The sequence below is a fragment of the Ranitomeya variabilis genome, chromosome 4, assembly GCF_051348905.1.
Source record: "Ranitomeya variabilis isolate aRanVar5 chromosome 4, aRanVar5.hap1, whole genome shotgun sequence".
Taxonomy (NCBI): Eukaryota; Metazoa; Chordata; class Amphibia; order Anura; family Dendrobatidae; genus Ranitomeya; species Ranitomeya variabilis.
Genome location: NC_135235.1, coordinates 692,057,389 through 692,079,589, shown reverse-complemented (window position 1 = coordinate 692,079,589; position 22,201 = coordinate 692,057,389). Strand labels below are relative to the sequence as shown.

Here is a 22,201-nt window from a genome sequence, read left to right as displayed (position 1 = left end):
CCTGACCTCCGCCCACAGCCAGTGAGAGACGCCGTCGCCGGCAACACCCACCGGGGCACCCGGGCGCATGCACACAAACCATGAAAGATGTCGGCCCATCTCACTTACCATATTTTTCGGCATATAAGACGCACCGGACCATAAGACGCACCCCAAATTTGGGGTGAAAATTGCAGAAAAAAAGATTTTTTTATAAGATGGGGGTCCGTCTTATTGTCCGAATTTACAGTATCTTACCTGAGGGCTGGCGGTGGCAGAGCAGGGTCACAGGAGGCATGGTGTCGGCAGAGGTGGGGTGAGGCGGTACAGCGTGCACCTGAGCAGGGTCCCTTCCTGCTTAGGTGGGCGACGCCACAGCCTGGTGTCCATGGGAGGGTGGCAGCAGTGGTTACCGACAGAGGTGCTGGGATGAGGAGGCACAGTGAGAGGTATGGCGTGAGAGGGGTCCCTTTCCCCGGTGAGGTGATGCAGCAGCCCGGTAATGCAGCAGAGCCGGGTGAATCCTGTTGTTACCGTGGCGGCAGAGGTGCGGTGGCAGAGGTGCGGCGGCAGAGGTGTGGCGGCAGAGGTGTGGAGATGAGGAGGCGCAGTGAGTGGGGTCCCTTTCCCCGGTGAGGTGATGCAGCAGCCCGGTAATGCAGCAGAGCCGGGTGAATCTTGTTGTTATCGGTGCACGCGGCCATCTTCCTGAGGCCGCGCGTGCGCAGATGGAGGTCTCTGCTGCCCGGGGCTTCAGGAAAATAGCCGCGATGGGGATCGCGGCGGCCATTTTCCTGAAGCCGAGATGCGAACTCGGCTTCAGGATAATGGTCGCTGCGATCCCCATCTGCGCACGCGCGGCATCCGGCGGCCATTTTCCTGAAGCCCCGGGCAGCAGAGACCTCCATCTGCGCACGCGCGGCCTCAGGAAGATGGCCGCGCGCACCGATAACAGGATTCACCCGGCTCTGCTGCATTACCGGGCTGCTGCATCACCTCACCGGGGAAAGGGACCCCGCTCACTGCGCCTCCTCATCTCCACACCTCTGCCGCCGCACCTCTGCCACCGCACCTCTGCCACCGCACCTCTGCCGCCACAGTAAGCCTGCATTGCGAATATAAGACGCACCCCCCATTTTCACCCCTTTTTTGGGGGGGAAAAAGTGCGTCTTATATGCCAAAAAATACGGTATGTGTAGGGATCTGTTTCCACCCAGCTAATGACATAGGCCATGATAAGCGTGAAGACCATACCGTAATATAAATAAAACATAAAATCAGGCCCTCAGTTTTACGACAAAGTAAAGAAAACTCTATCTCATGAGGTGGCGAATATATTAAGTATAAATACCAATCACTGGGCTAGATATCAACTTGTATATACATGCACACATACTTAGGAACACACACTCCTTAAATCATTAAGGAAAAAACCATTGGAATATGTGATAAAGTGCACAATAAGAACCATAAACAAATAAGGTGTGAAACACAACTAATATTCCAGTGAAGAATAGTTAAGTGATAAAGAATTTTTATTATTAAACAAAAAATATTGGATAATAATAATAATAATAATACTAGAATAAATAGTAAAAAAGTGATGTATATGCAAGTGAGTGCGTAACTAAAGTGAGAAAACCAAATAGGGTGTGAAACACCACTCATATACCAGTGACAAATGGTGAAGCGAAAAAAGATTTTATTAACATTAGACAGAAAAATATTGAAGAATAGTAATTATAATAATACTAGAATAAATAGTAAAAAAGTGATATATACGCAAGTGAGTGCATAACTAACCAAGGCATATATTACTGATAAATCTGGTAGAAATATACATCCATCTCACACAAGATGATATAGGATACATATACTGAAAGACCAGCTGTCACAGCTCGGCGCTGTAACAATTTACGGGATCATCAACAAATCAACCTCGGCCATTTGCCAGTATAGGTAAAAAAACAACTAATACATGGGGATGTGTATCCTGTGGCAAATGTATCGCATGTCCGAATATCGAAAGGACAAAAGAGTTTCTCTCATCTGATGGACGGACCTCTGCCATTACACATTCAATCAACTGTTTGACACAAACGGTGATTTACCATGCAACCTGTCCGTGTTCTCTTATTTATATAGGCCTTACCACACGAGCTCTGAAGGTCAGAGTTCGAGAACACGTACGAGATATTGCGGCAGCTGCTAAAATTGATGACTTGGAACAATTGAAAACAATTCCAAGGCATTTCAAGCAATATCACGCTTGTGATCCATCTGGCCTTCGAGTTAAAGGTATTGATCACATTAAATCCAACCTTCGAGAGGTAACCTCGGTCGCCTGTTAGCCCAAAAAGAGGCCAAATGGATTTGGACTCTACGCACTCTCCACCCTAATGGCCTAAATGAATCCCTTAGTTTTGCTCCCTTTCTCTAGATTTTGACCCCGTGCACCTAGTTGTTTTTAAAGTTTTCTTTGGCATCTGTTTTTTTATGTGATTTTGAGTTGTTGATTTTAACCTTGTTTTTATTTTGTACTAACTTGTGCTATTTTAATATGCCCTTTAGTATGTTCGTGGTGAATCCTCACATATTTCCTTGTGATCCAATGATGCGGACTCCTATAGGAGAGATTGATACATAACCGTTTGCCCTCTACGTGATTATATCTACGACAACAAGGAAAATTCGAATATTGCTATACGTTGATACATCGGACATTTTTTCTTCCTTGTCCTGGTTGATAGACTTTTATATATTTCTTATGTCTTGGTATCATGTATTTTACTATTTTTTACACTGTGGCTCTTTTTAGGATCTTTACACTGTGCAATGATTCATGTATTTACACTATAGATATGTATTATTAGTTTAATATTTATTCTATATATATATATATGGCCTATATGCCTTGTTTTGCAATTTAGTTTATAATATTATATAAAGATACTTTGATATACTATATCATCTTGTGTGAGATGGATGTATATTTCTACCAGATTTATCAGTAATATATGCCTTGGTTAGTTATGCACTCACTTGCGTATATATCACTTTTTTACTATTTATTCTAGTACTATTATAATGACTATTCTTCAATATTTTTCTGTCTAATATTAATAAAATCTTTTTTCACTTCACCATTCGTCACTGGTATATGAGTGGTGTTTCACACCCTATTTGGTTTTCTCACTTTAGTTACGCACTCACTTGCGTATACATCACTTTTTTACTATTTATTCTAGTATTATTATTATCCAATATTTTTTGTTTAATATTAAAAATTCTTTATCACTTCACTATTCTTCACTGGAATATTAGTTGTGTTTCACACCTTATTTGTTTATGGTTCTTTTTGTGCACTTTATCACATATTCCAATGGTTTTTTCCTTAATGATTTAAGAAGTGTGTGTTCCCAAGTATGTGTGCATGTATATACAAGTTGATATCTAGCCCAGTGATTGGTATTTATACTTAATATATTCGCCACCTCATGAGATAGTTTTCTTTACTTTGTCGTAAAACTGAGGGCCTGATTTTGTTTTATTTATATTACGGTATGGTCTTCACTTATCATGGCCTATGTCATTAGCTGGGTTGAAACAGATCCCAACACATAAGTGAGATGGGCAGACATCTTTCATGGTTTGTGCGCATGCGCCCGGGTGCCCCGGTGGGTGTTACCGGCGACGGCGTCTCTCACTGGCTGTGGGCGGAGGTCAGGGGCGGCTCCCTGCTCGCACTGGTTGTGTGTGCGGTCGGGGAGTCCTCGCCGGCGTCCTACCTCCAGTCATGACGCACTCGCTGGCTCCACTTTATCTGGGGATGCCGGACGTCATGCGCCATTTAGAACCATGTTTTCCGGCTTCTGACTACAAGTACCATGTTCCTTCTGGATCTATCTTCCGGTCATGTGATTTATGACACCGCACTTGCTCATTGGTTATCGTTCGTACAAAAAGGGCATGTTTCCGGTGTGATGCCACTCCCCCTGACGAAGGCACATTGCCGAAATGCGCATTGGGGTTGCGGCATCACCATCTGTATATTGCTAAGTGTTATTTGTTCTATGTTATGGCGTTTCTGCATATTTATATAACTTATACTTCAGGGGTTATAGTATTAAGAGCCTTGCTTGGCCCTATGGACGGCACCAGCACATGCATATAGCTTGCTATCCTTACTCCAAACCCTGTGTCCACCCACCGATAGAGACATTTCTATATAATGGTGATTGAGGGATTTAAGGAGCAGGGTTTCTATGTGTATAATTTGCTCTGTGTATAGTGCCTTACCCTGGTGTTTAGGATTTATATATTAAGGAATCTATATGCATGATGTTACTTTAGTTATTTATCTACCTATCTTTTGGTGATGCCTACATATATTTTCTGGCTCACTTGTAGCACTGTTGGCTATTTTTAATTGTTTATTTTTATACAATCTAATAAAGTTTTGTTATCTGTTCATAAATACGTGTTTTTTCTTTATAAGTTCTAAGGTGGCTCTTTTAGTTTATAACGGCTGGAGAGGGTGACAGTGGCCCTTTAACCAAAAGGAAAATCTTAAAAAGACTCAAGAAATGCTTTGTGTTTCCTAAAATGGATGCCTGCACATGTAACAAAGTGAACTATTTTGCTATGCACATTCGATATTTGTGGCAATAAAAAAAATTGTTACTGAGACGCTGGCAGTAAAAGATACTATAGCTCATAACAGCAACCAGTTTCTCCAGACCTTAGTGGAAAAAGTTGTGCAAGAATATGAACTCACAAAAGAACAGGTTCTTGCTATTGTAACTGATAATGCTTCAAACATGATAAGTACCATTAAACTGATGAATGAGAATAATGAAGGTGAATAGCAGCTAGAACATTTCATTCAGTATATTGGAGATGGAAGGCCACAGTACTGTTCCCATAACGGAGGAACAAACAGATATTACTACAGAAGAACAGCAAAATGATTATTTACAATTAGATGATCTTGTTGAAGCTGCTTCACACCTCTTTCCTATTCATCACATGCGCTGTGTTGTGCACACGCTGCAGCTGGCAAAAAGAGATAGCTGCAAGAGGCACATGCTTTAACTCTGATTAGCAAAGTAAGGAAATTGGCTATTGCTACCAGAACCCCTAAAATTGATTCCACGGTGGCGCAGTGGTTAGCACAGCAGCCTTGCAGCGCTGGAGTCCTGGGTTCTAATCCCACCTTGGACAACATCTACAAAGAGCTTGTATGTTCTCTCCATGTTTGCGTGGGTTTCCTTCGGGCACTCCGGTTTCCTCCCACATTCCGAAGACAAACTGATAGGGAATTTAGATTGTGAGCCCCATCGGGGACAGCGATGATAATGTGTGCAAACTGTAAAGCGCTGCGTAATATGTTAGCGCTATATAAAAATAAAGATTATTATTCCATCTTGAAGAGACGTGCTGGACAAGGGGCAATTGTGATTCAAGCCACTCGGCTGGGCAGCACCTATTTAATGACTGAGCGATTGCTTGAGCTGAAACCCTTCCTTGTAGATATGACCAAACCTCAGGTAACACTACAGAAGGTCAATGGCCACAGGTGGCTGAATTGAAGGAATTGCTTCAGCACCCATTTAGTGTGACTAAAAAGTTACAAGCTGAGGATTTAACTCCTGGCATTTTATAAGGGAGTGGAAGAACTTGTTTTGCCTGTCCCAAAGAGGTTTAATCGCAGATGGCATTGCCGTTTCAATAAAACGGAGAGACACTATTAGAAAATAAAATTCATCTGGCATCTGTTTATGTGGACCAGAGTCATCGCATATTGCAGGATGATCAACAGCTTATGAAAGGAAAAGAAGCTCTTATTGAGGTAGAAGTTAGGATGAGTGGGCTACAGGACGACGAAGAGCAAGAGGACTCGGATCCTGCCAGTGCTGCTGTTCCTTCATCCTCATCAGATGAGGAGTTTGATTTCGACAAGTATGTGGATGACATGGAGCAGGGAAATAGGTTCCACTCCCATAGAAAACAGATTGACCATATTTCAGCCAGCTTTTTCATTTGCTCTCAAAAAAGTAAAAGAGTTCAATCATTCATCAAAACTGACGGTGCACGAGGCAATTCCTTTATACCCTGAAATTGTTAGAGATGTTGCCCATGTGAATACTGCTTTGCCACCAACCCAAGTTAGTTTAGAGAGGTTGTTCTCTAGCCTTAAATTAATTAAGTCAGATTTGAAGTCATCTATGAAGGAGGATCTGATGGAGGCGATGCCATTTCAAAGAACAAATTCAGACTGCACAAATGTTAGTCAGTATGTTTTTGTTGAAAACTGTTTTTTCCCCACTTACTTCATAGTGTATAATATATTGAAAATATGTAAAAGTTTTTGTGTTCTAAAGTTGTATTCCTATAAATATATTTTCTATCTAAATGGCTTGATTATTGTATCATAATGATTAAAAACATGATGTAACCATTTTACTACAGTAAATTTATCACTTAAACATGAGCCATGTATGAGCGAGTCAAAGTCGTGGAGTCTGAGTCATGGAACCTGAGGAGTCAGAATTGGAGGTTTGGCTTACTGAATCCACAGCCCTGGTTGTACGGACTATCTTCACTCTAGGAGCAACCTCTCATACCACCATCCCATCTAAGGACAGGAAAAAATCCTGGAGGGTGGAGGGAGGGAGCAACCTGTCATACAATCATCCCCTGTAAGGACCGGAAAAAAAAACCTGGAGGGTGGAGAAGGGAGGGGCCTTTTAAACTCTCTGCAATCCTGTCCCACTACAGGTCAAGGAAGGACTACCTCTATGGTGCTGTCTGAAGGGACGTAATGGAAAAGTGTGTCTTATAGTCTAAGAAATCTGATTTAAAGTTCTAAAGTAATTTCACTTTCTCATTCAATAATACGTCTGGCTGTTCTATGTCTTTGTGCAATTTGTCAATAACGTATATTGCTACTCTGAGCTATTTTTGATGGTCAACAACATATTTTCCAGTAATTCACACTCTAGGTATGATAATGTCTTCTTCGCTGTGTGGGATTTTGACTTCTAATTCCTCATGTTTGGTCCTGTAAAAATAAAAACAAAACACAGTTCCTTTCTTTAGGGGATTTATTTATATCCCACTTCTGGTTTGGAACTTGCAGCTCTCTGGCGTCCCCTTTACCCTCAGGTCAGACAGGGAACTGCACCTAGGATAATTAGTCACCAGTGAGGCTGCCTTGCCATGTACTGGCTCTTGGGCACGCTGCAGCGAGGGCGATATAACTACTCCCACTCAAGCAGGAAAAATTATTATCAACGACATCCGTCGCTGCCAGCTTCCCCAAAAGCTCAGGACACTTCCACCAGCTCCTATTACTACGATTAATACCGGTTCAGGAGCCAACCTAATCAGTAGCACTGGCTTAGGTTGGAGGACTTAGAGTACGTTTTAGAGCAAGGAAAACAACACTAGTAAATATAACTTTTACTCCAAAAATAATTAGGCAGTGTTTACAAAAGTATATACAAGATATTATAAAATAAGACAATTATCGTATGTACAGAAAATTACACAATAGGGATTAAAGATTAAAATAAATTTACATTTGTCTTATATCATGGCTGGCCATGTGGTGTGGGGGAGGGGAGATACATCACAAAGCATCACAGAGCATCTCTTAGCTAGCTCCCTGGGCGAAGACTGAAGCAAAATGAGGTCGCACTGTCTTATACCCCTGGTCATGAAATCACTGAGTGGTTTAAGGAATGCACGTCTACTTTCCAAAGAGACTCAGAACATTATTAAAATACATCCCTCGTAGCTTAAGCTGAAAACCTTGTAGAGTGATGACGAAAGTATTACATGTCTTCTCACAAGGTTAGCTTCCATTTAGGTCTAAACTTGAAGTAGGTGTATGATCCGATTAAGTAGAAGTCTTTATCTCAGATTCTGTTGGCATGGGAAATTAGAAAACGCACTGGTGTGTAGGTCAATTGGTGAACATTCAGAATATGTAACGGTTATATCTCTATCACTAATTGGGGTCAAGTTATTCCCTACTATTAAATTTTTACATGAACAAAAGAGCTCGTTTCTACAACTGCCATCAACCAGCTGTATCCGGAGGGAGGGGGATGAGTGGTTTAAATTACACAGTGGTTGAATTACACAGAGCTGGCACGCAGAGGAAAAGTGTACTCACCCACAGGCAGCTGGGGGGAAGAGAGGGGGGGGGTCAGAAAGCCCACAGCGTGTCTGTAAAGCCATGGAACCTTCTAGAAGTAACTCAAAATATGCCATATTTATAGTATCGTGACAAAACCTCCCATGCTGGCGCAGATCCAGCGGTGTCAGCACTTGCATTTTAGGGGCTCAGGTTATTATGTCACGTGAGCCCTGCTTTCAATTAGCACTGGCTTCACTGTTCTCACCTTCAGGCAAAATCAAACAAGTGTAAGTCAAAGAGAAGTTGTAGCCCTGGCTTCCTTTTGATGTTCAATACGTCTGAGGGCAGGGACAGTGAAGCTGGGACTGATTGGGCACAGGCCTGATTTGATGTAACAACCTCATATGAGCCCCAGGAACGCGATTGCCGATATCGCTGGAACAGCACTGGCACGGAAGATTTTTTTATTTTAATAAGGCCAAACATGAAAACAACCCATTTAAGAAAATACAATTTCAGTGTAAGGATAGGTTCACATTGCGTTAATGTGTGCACGCTAACGGCCAGCGTTGCACGGCGAAAATGTAGCAATTAACGCCGTGCAACGGGTCCGTTAGCGCACCCATTGATAGCAATGTAAATTTTGCCTGTAGCGTATCGCTAGCGCGTGCCTTTTTCGGCTCGCGCTAGCGATGTGCCGTTCTTTTGTGACACGCCGCAGACGCTGCTTGCAGCGTCTGCGGCGCGCCCGAGGTCCGTTCCCCGCTCTCGCAGATCGGGGATCTGCGAGAGCGGGTACGTTAACGCGACCCCTAAACGCGGCCCCGAAAAAAACATTGCGCTAGCGCTAAACGGATTGCCCTAACGCAATGTGAACCTAGCCTAAAAGATTTCCGACATTAAGAACATGAAAAAGGCTTCTCCCCTGTGTGAGTTCTCTGGTGGCTAGCCAGATGCGTTTTATGGTTAAAACATTTCCCACATTCTGAACAGGAAAAAGGCTTCTCCCCTGTGTGAATTCTCTGGTGTATAACAAAACCTGATTTATGGCTAAAACATTTCCCACATTCTGAACAGGAAAAAGGCTTCTCCCCTGTGTGAGTTCTCTGGTGGCTAGCCAGATTCATTTTACGGTTAAAACATTTCCCACATTCTGAACAGGAAAAAGGCTTCTCCCCTGTGTGAATTCTCTGGTGCATAATCAAATATGATTTAAGGTTAAAACATTTCCCACATTCTGAACAGGAAAAAAGCTTCTCCCCTGTGTGCGTTCTCTGGTGGCTAGCTAGATGCGTTTTAAGGTTAAAACATTTCCCACATTCTGAACAGGAAAAAGGCTTCTCCCCTGTGTGGGTTCTCTGGTGTCTATCAAGATGTGCTTTCTGGTTAAAACATTTCCCGCATTCTGAACAAGAAAAAGGCTTCTCCCCTGTGTGAATTCTCTGGTGCTTAAGCAAATATGATTTCAGGTTAAAACATTTCCCACATTCTAAACAGGAAAAAGGCTTCTCCCCTGTGTGAATTCTCTGGTGCTTAAGCAAATATGATTTCAGGTTAAAACATTTCCCACATTCTAAACAGGAAAAAGGCTTCTCCCCTGTGTGATTTCTCTGGTGGCAATCAAGAACCGATTTTTGGTTAAAACATTTCCCACATTCTGAACAGGAAAAAGGCTTCTCCCCTGTGTGAGTTCTCTGGTGGCTAGCCAGATGCGTTTTATGGTTAAAACATTTCCCACATTCTGAACAGGAAAAAGGCTTCTCCCCTGTGTGAATTCTCTGGTGTATAACAAAACCTGATTTATGGCTAAAACATTTCCCACATTCTGAACAGGAAAAAGGCTTATCCCCTGTGTGAGTTCTCTGGTGCTTAAGCAAATCTGATTTATGGTTAAAACATTTCCCACATTCTGAACAGGAAAAAGGCTTCTCCCCTGTGTGAGTTCTCTGGTGGCTAGCCAGATTCGTTTTACGGTTAAAACATTTCCCACATTCTGAACAGGAAAAAGGCTTCTCCCCTGTGTGAATTCTCTGGTGTATAACAAAACCTGATTTCCTGTTAAAACATTTCCCACATTCTGAACAGGAAAAAGGCTTCTCCCCTGTGTGAATTCTCTGGTGCTTAAGCAAATCTGATTTATGGCTAAAACATTTCCCACATTCTGAACAGGAAAAAGGCTTCTCCCCTGTGTGAGTTCTCTGGTGGTTAGCCAGATGCGTTTTACAGTTAAAACATTTCCCACATTCTGAACAGGAAAAAGGCTTCTCCCCTGTGTGAATTCTCTGGTGCTTAAGCAAATCTGATTTATGGCTAAAACATTTCCCACATTCTGAACAGGAAAAAGGCTTCTCCCCTGTGTGAATTCTCTGGTGCTTAAGCAAATCTGATTTATGGCTAAAACATTTCCCACATTCTGAACAGGAAAAAGGCTTCTCCCCTGTGTGAGTTCTCTGGTGGTTAGCCAGATGCGTTTTACAGTTAAAACATTTCCCACATTCTGAACAGGAAAAAGGCTTCGCCCCTGTGTGAATTCTCTGGTGTATAACAAAATCTGAATTCTGGTTAAAACATTTCCCACACTTGGAACAAGAAAATCTGTTGTCTGCTGTGTGAATTATTTGATGTTTCAGAAAAGACTTTTCAAGGGGAAAAATATTTCCATATTCTGAAGGTGAAATCAACTTATTTGATTTAGGAGCAGTTCGTTTTTTAATGCTTATTTTACTAATTTTATTTTCCTTAGTTGTCGGTAATGAATCAGAAGACATGACCTGTTTCAAAGGATCAGATGACAGATCTTTGCTGTGAAGGGATGATGGTATATCTGAAGTAATGGCATTCACTTCAATTGCATCCTGTGGGATTTCAAGATTATCTGATTTAAAAATTGAAGATGTCAGCTGTCCCTCTGATCTCCTAGTACAGTTATCTGCCAAAAATAAAACCAATTATTTTTCAATTAATAAATATCCTCAAACTTAATATTTTTGAACATTTCTATTTAAACTGTCAGTGAAAATGGAAAATTATGTAAAACATTTGAATTATTCACCAAGAAAATGACAGTTCTCAGTCAAATAGAAAACCTCATAGGATGAACCAGGAGAGCATGATATGTTCGACTGTTTCTTCATTCTGCCTCCCAAATATGGAATAAAGAGCCACCAAACAATGTTATGTAGCAAAAAATACTACCAATAAAAAAATTCTACTTATCTTACAAAAAACACAAGTCCCCACTCAGGTCCATCATCTGTCAATGGATAAAACAGGTTTCTACAATATTAGTGGCTCAATGGCTTTTTAGAAAGCAACATGGCTCCCATAAACCAATCCAGCAAAATCCAGAGGTAAGTTCCGGACTGGACCAAGGGAACCCAGTGGATGTAGTGTATATGGACTTTTCAAAAGCTTTTGATACGGTGCCACACAAAAGGTTGTTACATAAAATGAGAATAATGGGGATAGGGGAAAATATGTGTAAGTGGATTGAGAGCTGGCTCAGGGATAGGAAACAAAGGGTTGTTATTAATGGAGCACACTCGGACTGGGTTGCGGTTTGCAGTGGGGTACCACAGGGGTCAGTATTGGGCCCTCTTCTTTTTAACATTTTTATTAATGACCTTGTAGGGGACATTCAGAGTAGTATTTCAATATTTGCAGATGACACTAAACTCTGCAGAGTAATCAATACAGGGGAGGACAATTTTATATTACAGGATGATTTATGTAAACTAACTAGAAGCTTGGGCTGATAAATGGCAAATGAGATTTAATGGGGATAAATGTAAGGTCATGCACTTGGGTAGAAGTAATAAGATGTCTAACTATCTGCTTCATTCTAATACTCTGGGCAAAACCGTCAATGAAAAAGACCTGGGTATATGGGTGGATGACAAACTCATTCAGTGGCCAGTGTCAGGCAGCTAAAAGGCAAATAAAATAATGGGATGCATTAAAAGAGGCATAGATGCTCATGAGGAGAACAATTTTACCTCTATACAAGTCACTAGTGCGACCACACTTAGAATACTGTGCACAGTTCTGGTCTCCGGTGTATAAAAAAAAAGACATAGCTTAACTGGAGCGGGTGCAGAGAAGAGCGACCAAGGTTATTAGAGGACTGGGGAGTCTGCAATACCGAGATAGGTTATTACACTTGGGGCTATTTAGTTTGGAAAAATGAAGACTAAGGGGTGATCTTATTTTAATGTATAAATATATGAGGGGACAGTACAAAGACCTTTCTGATGATCTTTTTAATCATAGACCTGAGACAGGGACAAGGGGGCATCCTCTACGTCTGGAGGAAAGAAGGTTTAAGCATAATAACAGACGCAGATTCTTTACTGTAAGAGCAGTGAGACTATGGAACTCTCTGCCGTATGAGGTTGTAATGAGTGATTCGTTACTTAAATTTAAGAGGGGACTGGGTGCTTTTCTTGAAAAGTATAATGTTACAGGGTATATACACTAGATTCCTTGATAGGGCGTTGATCCAGGGAACTAGTCTGATTGCCGTATGTGGAGTTGGGAAGGAATTTTTTTCCCCCAATTTGGAGCTAAAGGTACCTTCACACTCACCAACTTTGCAACGAGAACGACAACGATCCGTGATGTTGCAGCGTCCTAGATAGCGATCTCGTTGTGTTTGACACGCAGCAGCGATCTGGATCCTGCTGTGATGTCGCTGGTCGGAGCTAGAAGTCCAGAACTTTATTTCGTCGCTGATGACCCGCTGTCATCGCTGGATCAGCGTGTGTGACGCCGATCCAGTGATGTGTTCACTTGTAACCAGGGTAAACATCGGGTTACTAAGCGCAGGGCCGCGATTAGTAACCCGATATTTACCCTGGGTACCATTGTAAAAGTAAAAAAAAAACCAACACACTACATACTCACATTCTGATGTCTGTCACGTCCCCCAGCGTCCACGCGCTGCTGCCGAGAGCTTCCTGCACTGTGTCAGCGCTGGCCGTAAAGCAGAGCACAGCGGTGACGTCACCGCTGTTACTGCAGGCGCTGACACAGCTCTCGGCAGCGCGGCCCTGCATTGGACCGCCAGGTTCGGGCCCAAGTTTCGGTGGCAAGACGGCAAGTATTCTTGACTGTTTTTAGTTATTCTTGACTTTTTTTTTTCTTTTTGACTGTTTTTATTTATTCTTGACTGTTTGGTTTCCTTTTTGACGGTTTGTGTTTTATCTTTACATTAATGTCTTTGTTTCATTTCTAGGTCCCACAACAGGAGGAGGATTTTAAAGACAATGACCTCCTCAACACCTTGGTGTACGAGCGAGCTCCGTTGTGGGACACCTGGGAGCATCAGCACTCGGACGCTGTAGTGATTCAGCAGTTGTGGACTGAGGTGACCCAAGCGCTGATGGATGACTTAACCATCTGGATGCCAGCCTCCAGAGACCAGCACACCATTTCTTTTTTAGCAAGATAGAACAGGGCATATCGGAACACCTTACGCCTGAACTCCAGCTCAATGTGATGCAAACCTGCAATGCTGCTTACGTTCAGGCTATGCAGCGGACTCTGTACTTCCACCAGTCACAGGTTACTTAACATCAATACCGAGTTCTGCTGCATACCACTGTACAGCCACCACCATGCCTAATCCTGCCGCACACAACTACACCTCCATCACCATGCCGGGTGTTGCTCAAAGCCACTCCACCACTATGTCGAGTCCTGCTCCTGCATGGCTGGCCATGCCACAAGGCAGCCAGAAGATCCTGCACGGCTGCCCAATGCCACCACCACAAATAGGCCGCCTGAAGATGCTGCACGGCTGCCCAATGCCACCACAAATAGGCCGCCTGAAGATTCTGCACGGCTGCCCAATGCCACCACAAATAGGCCGCCTGAAGATTCTGCACGGCTGTCTACCACCACCAGGCCAACATTGTGAACGACCTGCTGACCCCACCACTCCCAAGGAGACAAAAAAAAGCAAGCTGCCCCATAAATGTTGACAGAAAAGCTAAAGGACTCGTGGCAGCAGAAGTGTCGTGCTACCTCCACCTTCACCTTCCAATGTGTCTGTGTTGTCCAGTTTTTCCTGTCCCTTCCAATGCATTTCTCCCATCCCATGCTTCTACTCCTAATGTGTCTACTTCCATCCTTGACCTCCCAGACCCCACAAGTTTAGTTACCCCTTCCCTTGGAACCCTTCATCATCCACCCGTTGCCAATCATCCCAGCTCCACACCCCCCAGGTCCATAACATTTCCCCCCTCGCCCGTTAGTAAAAGTTAATTTTTTATTTTAAATACATTTGTGTTGCTTTTGCCCAATCACTGCTTCATTTTTGTCTCTTTCGTCACCAGCAACACACACCGCGCGCCGACAACACACATGTCGCTGTGGCCATACACTGGGTTTTTTGCCACCTCATAGCTCCATGACACACAATCTATTGCCCCTCTTCTTTATTTGCTTCACACTGCAGCTTTGGAAAAATATTTTGATATTTTTTTGAACAGATGTATCTTTAGAAAGACAGATTCGCACCGAAATGTTGATGATTTAAACCTATCTGTAATCATATGGGCCTATTATCCGAAATTGTGGATTTTCTTGTTTCAGCACAAGAAAACGTTAATTTATCTATCATGAGCCAGAGTTCTACCATTTTAATGTATTTGGCAATACTATAGCGAGAAGAACCTACTTACCGTATATACTCGAGTATAAGCCGAGATTTTCAGCCCAAATTTTTGGGCTGAAAGTGCCCCTCTCGGCTTATACTCGAGTCATGATCGGTGGTGGGGTCGGCGGGTGAGCACTGTCATATACTTACCTGCTTCCGGCGTTCCTGACGCTCCCCCTGCCCGTCCCACGGTCTCCGGGTGCCGCAGCTCTTCCCCTGAGCGGTCACGTGGGACCGCTCATTAGAGAAATGAATAGGCTGCTCCACCCCCCATAGGGGCGGAGCCGCCTATTCATTTCTCTAATCAGCGGTGCCGGTGACCGCTGACAGAGGAAGAGGCTGCGGCACCGAAGACCAGCTGTCCGGGGGAAGGAGCGGGACGCCGGGAGCAGGTAAGTATCGCATATTCACCTCTCCTCGTTCCATACGCCGGGCGCCGCGCCATCTTCCCGGCGTCTCTCCGCTCTGACTGTTCAGGCAGAGGGCGCGATGACGCATATAGTGTGCGCGCCGCCCTCTGCCTGATCAGTCAGTGCGGAGAGACGCCGGGAAGATGGCGCCAAGGAGCTGCAAGCAAGACAGGTGAGTATGTGTTTTTTTTTTTTTTATTGCAGCAGCAGCTATGGGGCAATAATGGACGGTGCAGAGCACTATATGGCACAGCTATGGGACAATGGTGCAGAGCACTGTATGGCACAGCTATGGGGCAATGGTGCAGAGCACTATATGGCACAGCTATGGGGCAATGGTGCAGAGCACTATATGGCACAGCTATGGGGCAATGGTGCAGAGCACTGTATGGCACAGCTATGGGGCAATGGTGCAGAGCACTATATGGCACAGCTATGGGGCAATGGTGCAGAGCACTATATGGCACAGCTATGGGGCATTGGTGCAGAGCACTATATGGCACAGCTATGGGGCAATGGTGCAGAGCATTATATGGCACAGCTATGGGGCAACGGTGCAGAGCACTATATGGCACAGCTATGGGGCAACGGTGCAGAGCACTATATGGCACAGCTATGGGGCAATGGTGCAGAGCATTATATATATGGCACAGCTATGTGGCAACTGTGCAGAGCACTATATGGCACAGCTATGGGGCAACGGTGCAGAGCATTATATATGTGGCACAGCTATGGGGCAACGGTGCAGAGCATTATATATATGGCACAGCTATGGGGCAACGGTGCAGAGCATTGTATATATGGCACAGCTTTATGTGGAGTATCTATGGGGCAATGGTGCAGAGCATTGTATATATGGCACAGCTTTATGTGGAGCATCTATGGGGCCATAATGAACGGTGCAGAGCATTATATGTGGCACAGCTTTATGTGGAGCATCTATGGGGCCATAATGAACGGTATGGAGTATCTATTTTTAATTTTGAAATTCACCGGTACCTGCTGCATTTTCCACCCTAGGCTTATACTCGAGTCAATAAGTTTTCCCAGTTTTTTGTGGCAAAATTAGGGGGGTCGGCTTATACTCGAGTATATATGGTAATTTTTGGTGCGTGTGTTTCTGGAGCACAATCCGGGCACTGTGTGTTGAGTAATAAAGTGGTATATTTTCAATTTTTACTCTCCAACATCCACTGCGCTAATTACCAGAAAGTGGCTGTGGAGTCAAAAGTGTCGCTACTCCTATAGACTAACTCATTGAGGGTTAGACTGTCCAAAACGGAGTAAATTTATGGGGATTTCTACTGCTCTGATTTTCTGACGTTTTGTCATATTAGGGCTTTTACAAATGCTGTGTCCCATCTCCTCAGGGATGTGACGTCTGCTTATTCATTCTGCAGGGGGTGCTGGTAATGGAGGAGACATCAGAACCAGAAGCTCTGGGGGGTGCAGATTCTGTGCAGCCACTAAGATTAAGGTGCCTGCGACCTGTGGTATCATCCATTCTGGCAGTTTGGGTGTGTACGCTGTCCAGTTAAAATAATCTGCTCCCTACTTCAGCCAATTGGAAATCATCGCACCCTACTAAAGCTCGAAACATATTGCTGGAAGCTGCGAGATAAATGCTTGTTCTACTCTGGTTCTGTCCTCTGTACTCAGCTCCCAGCTTGTGCATTTGTTTCCTGTTGTGACCCTGGCTGACTACTCTTGAGTCTTCGGACTTTGTATTTTTTCTCTGCCCTCCCAGTTGTGGCCCGACTACCTGACCATTCTTCTTGCCATTTCATACTACAGAAAAGCAAGTTTCAACGTGGCCCAAGCCTAGGGGTCTGTGTGTAAGTCCAGATGTAGAGGGGTTAAAGAAGTTAAAGGATGATAGGCAAAACTGTGACTATAGACAATAACACATCTACTGAAATAATCAAGCTGAACAGTCTTTTTTAAAATATAAAAAAAAAAGTGTAACTAATGGTAAAACCTCTTAGGGGTTATTAAAGTGTGGGTGTCAGTGGCTCTTGGCAATACACTGTGTGCAGAATTAGGCAAGTTTTATTTTAATCACATGATACTTTTTATACATGTTGTCCTACTCCAATCTGTTCAGGCTTTAGAGCCAACTACCAATTAAGTAAATCAGGTGAAGTGCATCTCTGTAATGAGGAGGGATGTTGTCTAATGACATCAAAACCCTATATAAGTTGTACTTAAATATTAGGCAACTTTCTTTCCTTTGGCAAAATGGGTCAGAAGAGAGATTTGATGGGCTCTGAAATGTCCAAAATTGTGAGATGTCTTGCAGAGGGATGCAGCAGTCTTGAAATTGCCAAACTTTTGAAGCGTGATCACCGAACAATCAAGCGTTTCATGGCAAATAGCCAACAGGGTCGCAAGAAGTGTGCTGGGCAAAAAAGGCACAAAATTGAGGAAAATCAAGCATGAAGCTGCCAAGACACCATTTGCCACCAGTTTTGCAATATTTCAGAGCTGCAACGTTACTGGAGTAACAAAAAGCACAAGGTGTGCGATACTCAGGGACATGGCCAAGGTAAGGATGGCTAAAAAACGACCACCTTTGAACAAGAAACATAAGATAAAAAGTCAAGACTGGGCCAAGAAATATCTTAAGACTGACTTTTCAAAGGTTTTATGGACTGATGAAATGAGAGTGACTCTTGATGGGCCAGATGGATGGGTCAGAGGCTGGATCAGTAAAGGTATATATACAATCCCTAGCAAACAGAGCCACATAGTTCACAGTGGATCCCAGTAAACAATTTAAGGGTCCCCTGTGCATGCAATAAGGACTGACCGCCTCTATCATAAATATAAATACATAAAGATCCGCACAACAGAATGACTACAGGGTCAAAATAATGTATCAAAATTTATAATTTATTGGTTAAAACGACCAACATATTAAATCCAACAATAAATCAAATGACAACGTATAAGAGAGAGTATGCAAAGAGTAGAATAATGCATTATGGAATGCTGCACATGTCAGAACAGATCCAGACATTGGAGGGTTAAATGAAGAAAAAACGAGCTATAGCCTCACATATGGGCAGAAACACAGTTTCATCATGTAAGACCCAGGAAAAACCTAGGGTTAACAGCTATTAATGCCCTACCATGTCTATGCTCAATGCCAGAGTGAATCACCATGGCACCATGCTGGAATCCGGTAACCGCCGCACTATCACATCAAAACCATAATTACCTGTAGATAGGCGATACCAGGCACCAATCCCCCAATGACCCAGTCCGTCCGCCACGACGCGCGTTTCGGAACATCCTTCTTCCTAAGGGGGCCTGCTATCCTATGCAATGTCCCACGTTATATACCTACACCGCAAGATGCCGGCCCAAACAGCGTGGTTGTAAACCGGAAGTCGCGGACCCGACCTGGAAGTGACTCGCGCATCTCCCCGGCAACCATGACGCCGGCCGGCGTCGGCGTCACATGACGGCAAGTCCTGTAAGGACACAAACCGCCATGACAAGACGCCGAAGGCCACCCGGGGGAACAGCGCCAGGAGAAAGGCACGTACAGGTACGAGTGCGCCACCTGGCACAGCAGTGCAGACATAGATGTAATCAATCGGTGCAGTCTCTTATTAAACTAAAAATACCATAACCAAATAAACAATGTCACAAATACACAATTAAAAGACTTAAATTAAAACAGGACAAAACAAACCAAATATTGCACCAAAACAAACATCTAACAATATTAAACTAAATCACAGATAACTTAATACATGTCAAGACAATAGGACATTATAGCATAGGACGATATCCGTTCATTCTCATAATGTCTTTAATAGGATTAACTCCGTCATTTGTCTATTAGCATCTTTTCACCAGAACTTCAGTAGGATAGGAATATAAAGGAGACATACAGGAACTATAATAAAAATATAACAAATTTTAAAAACAAAACGCAGGGTAACAATAACAGCATCCACAGCGCCAAATATCCAGATAGTCACTAATCAAATGGGTAATACACACAGGATGAAAATTCATAGGAATGGGGCAAAGCTCACATTTTCGTTAAGCCCAGATGGATGGACCGTATTCAAGATCCAAATCCATCTGGACTCCAATTGGGCCAAACGCTTTGAGATCCCACCACCGCGGATACCGGCATCTATTTTATCAATCCCCCGAAATCTGAGGAGGGCACCGTCACAGTTCTGATACTCTTTGAAATGGCGGGGAAGAGTTTTTAACATGGATGTGTCTGATTAAGTAGCTGCTGCCATAATACCACGTACGTGCTCCCTGACCCGTATTTTAAACTGCCGTGTCGTCATACCTACATAGATTTTACCACACGGGCATACAGCATAATATATTATATTTATATCAATACACGTAATACATTTTTTGATATTAAACTGACGTGATCCCTCAGCATTCTTAAATGTGTTACATCTATCAATATTGGAACACGCAACGCAATGGCCACAGGGAGCACACCCATATTTCCCCGCCATATCATCCAAAAAGGTTGTGGTTCTCTCACTTACATAGTGACTATGTACCAAATGGTCATGCAGATTTTTGGATCGCCTTGTTGTGACGGATGCCCTCTCAAGGAGAAATCTAGAAATTACCGGATCCGCTTTTAAAATGTGCCAAGATCTCTCCAGCGCCCTTCTCATATGAGGAAAGTGAGAGTGAAATTTAGTAACGAATCGGACAACTTCCTCATTTCTTTTACCTCTCCTAGTGTCAGAGCAGTGTATGCCGAGTGGATGGAAAATCTTGCTCTATTATAAGCCTTCTTTATCTTACGGTTGCTATAACCGCGCTCAATTAGTCGGCCCTTAAGATCCTCTGCTTGTCTATAAAAATCTGCATCTGTTGAACTCAACCTCCGAAGACGTAAAAATTGTCCGGTGGGAACGGATTGGACCATATGGGCAGGATGGGAGGATGTAGCATGTTAGTGGCTGTTGGTTTTCGGAAGATATCAGTCTGTATCTCACCATGTGTATCCCATCTGAGCATGACATCCAGGAACTCCACGGCGTTAGTATCATATTTAAAGGTAACATATATATTCAATGTGTTATTATTAAGTGACGCCATGAAGTCCCGGAGGTCCACTTCGGACCCCTGCCAGATCAGAAATATATCGTCGATGTACCGCGTCCAGGAGAGGACACGGCACATCGGCGATGACTGATCTGGCAGGGAGAGGTCCCTCTCCCACAGCCCCAAGAACAAGTTGGCATACGCTGGGGTAAAAGCCGCCCCCATAGCTGTTCCTTGGAGCTGTAGGAAGAAGGACCCCTTAAAGACGAAAAAATTGTGCGTCAAAGTAAAACCCAACAGCTGGATAACCAATTCTATAATGTCTTTTGGCATGTCAGATGTACCCAAATAAAATGTAACCGCCCTTAGTCCATCTTCGTGTCTGATGCTGGTATAAAGGGACTCAATGTCCCCCGTAACCAGCATCATATCCTCATCCAAACATATACCGGTCATCTGTCTTAATAACTCGCCAGTGTCCTTTAAAAACGATGGCAAACCCTCGACTAAAGGCTGTAATTTAGAGTCGATCCATTTATTGATGTTTTCCAAGAAGCCACCCCTCCCTGACACTATGGGACGACCAGGGGGCGTCTGCGCGTCCTTATGGAATTTAGGTAACAGATAGAAGGTGGGGACAGTAGGCTCTGTCACCAGCAGTGCCGCTGCCAACTCCTTAGTAATTGTCCCCACCTCCCTTGCCTTGTTGATAATAGATGATAACTGTGCAGAGTAGGCGGACAAGGGGTTAAATGTAAGCTTTTTATAACATGTGGTATGTGTAATTGGCGAAAGGCCTCCTTTTCATAGAGGGTCTTAGGCCATACCACAATATTACCCCCCTTGTCCGCCGGTTTAAACACTACATCAGGTAACTCCTGAAGGACGCGCAGACGCTCCCTCTCCCTCTTAGACAGATTATCACAATGGATATACCGTGGAATTTCTCTAAATTCCTTGGTTACAATCTGAACAAAGAGGTCCACATTTGGACACGATGTCAGGGGAGGAAACTTCTTGGATTTAGGGCGGATTGTTGATGGCACCTTACCTCCCTCTGGTGTGTTGTGTTCAATAGCCAATTCCTCTAAGGTGCGTAGTGCTATTTGTTCTTCTGTTGGGAACAATTCAACAATTTTACCGTTAAAAAAATGTTTCTTAAAAATTAAAGAACGCGCAAACTAATGCAAGTCTTTTACAGCCGTAAACACATCAAAGGGTGCCGCTGGCGAGAAGGATAGACCCTTTTCTAAAAGGGCCAAATCAATTTCCGTAAATCTATGTTTACTCAGGTTGATTACCTTATTGTTACGTCTCTGGTAGTTAGGTGAACGATATTCATATCGTCTATATGGATGAAAGTTGTGATCCCTCTGTCTCCTCAGAGACACTCCTGATCTAGTAGTCATGGACGGACCAGACATCTCCGATTGGTCACTAATTGACGAAACCGAGGATTGTGACGGTGTACGTTACGTTATTTTGGCCCTGTAGTCATGGGATCCACTGTGAACTATGTGGCATCTCCCCCAAATACTTTGTCAATTTGTGTAAGCCAGGTTTTCTCCTTGGCTTTGAAGTCCATGTTCATAGGTACTCCTGTGCAGAACACAGCAAAAGTTAGATATACAATCCCTAGCAAACAGAGCCACATAGTTCACAGTGGATCCCAGTAAACAATTAAAGGGTCCCCTGTGCATGCAATAAGGACCGACCGCCCCTATCATAAATATAAATACATAAAGATCCGCACATCAGAATGACTACAGGACCAAAATAACGTAACGTACACCGTCACAATCCTCGGTTTCGTCAATTAGTGACCAATCGGAGATGTCTGGTCCGTCCATGACTACTAGATCAGGAGTGTCTCTGAGGAGACCGAGGGATCACAACTTTCATCCATATAGACGATATGAATATCGTTCACCTAACTACCAGAGACGTAACAATAAGGTAATC

The 22,201-nt window shown here is 43.5% G+C and overlaps 2 protein-coding genes across 2 annotated transcripts in view; both read right to left on the bottom strand.

Moving 5' to 3' along the window:
- Nucleotides 1-22,201, bottom strand: part of LOC143767626 (uncharacterized) — a 498,682-nt gene that overhangs the window by 176,998 nt on the left and 299,483 nt on the right. The window lies entirely within an intron of this gene.
- LOC143767673 (uncharacterized) lies at nt 7,431-11,637 on the bottom strand. Its single transcript, XM_077256149.1, has one exon. The coding sequence runs from the start codon at nt 10,891-10,893 to the stop codon at nt 9,025-9,027; it is 1,869 nt and encodes a 622-aa protein (XP_077112264.1). The 5' UTR covers nt 10,894-11,637; the 3' UTR covers nt 7,431-9,024.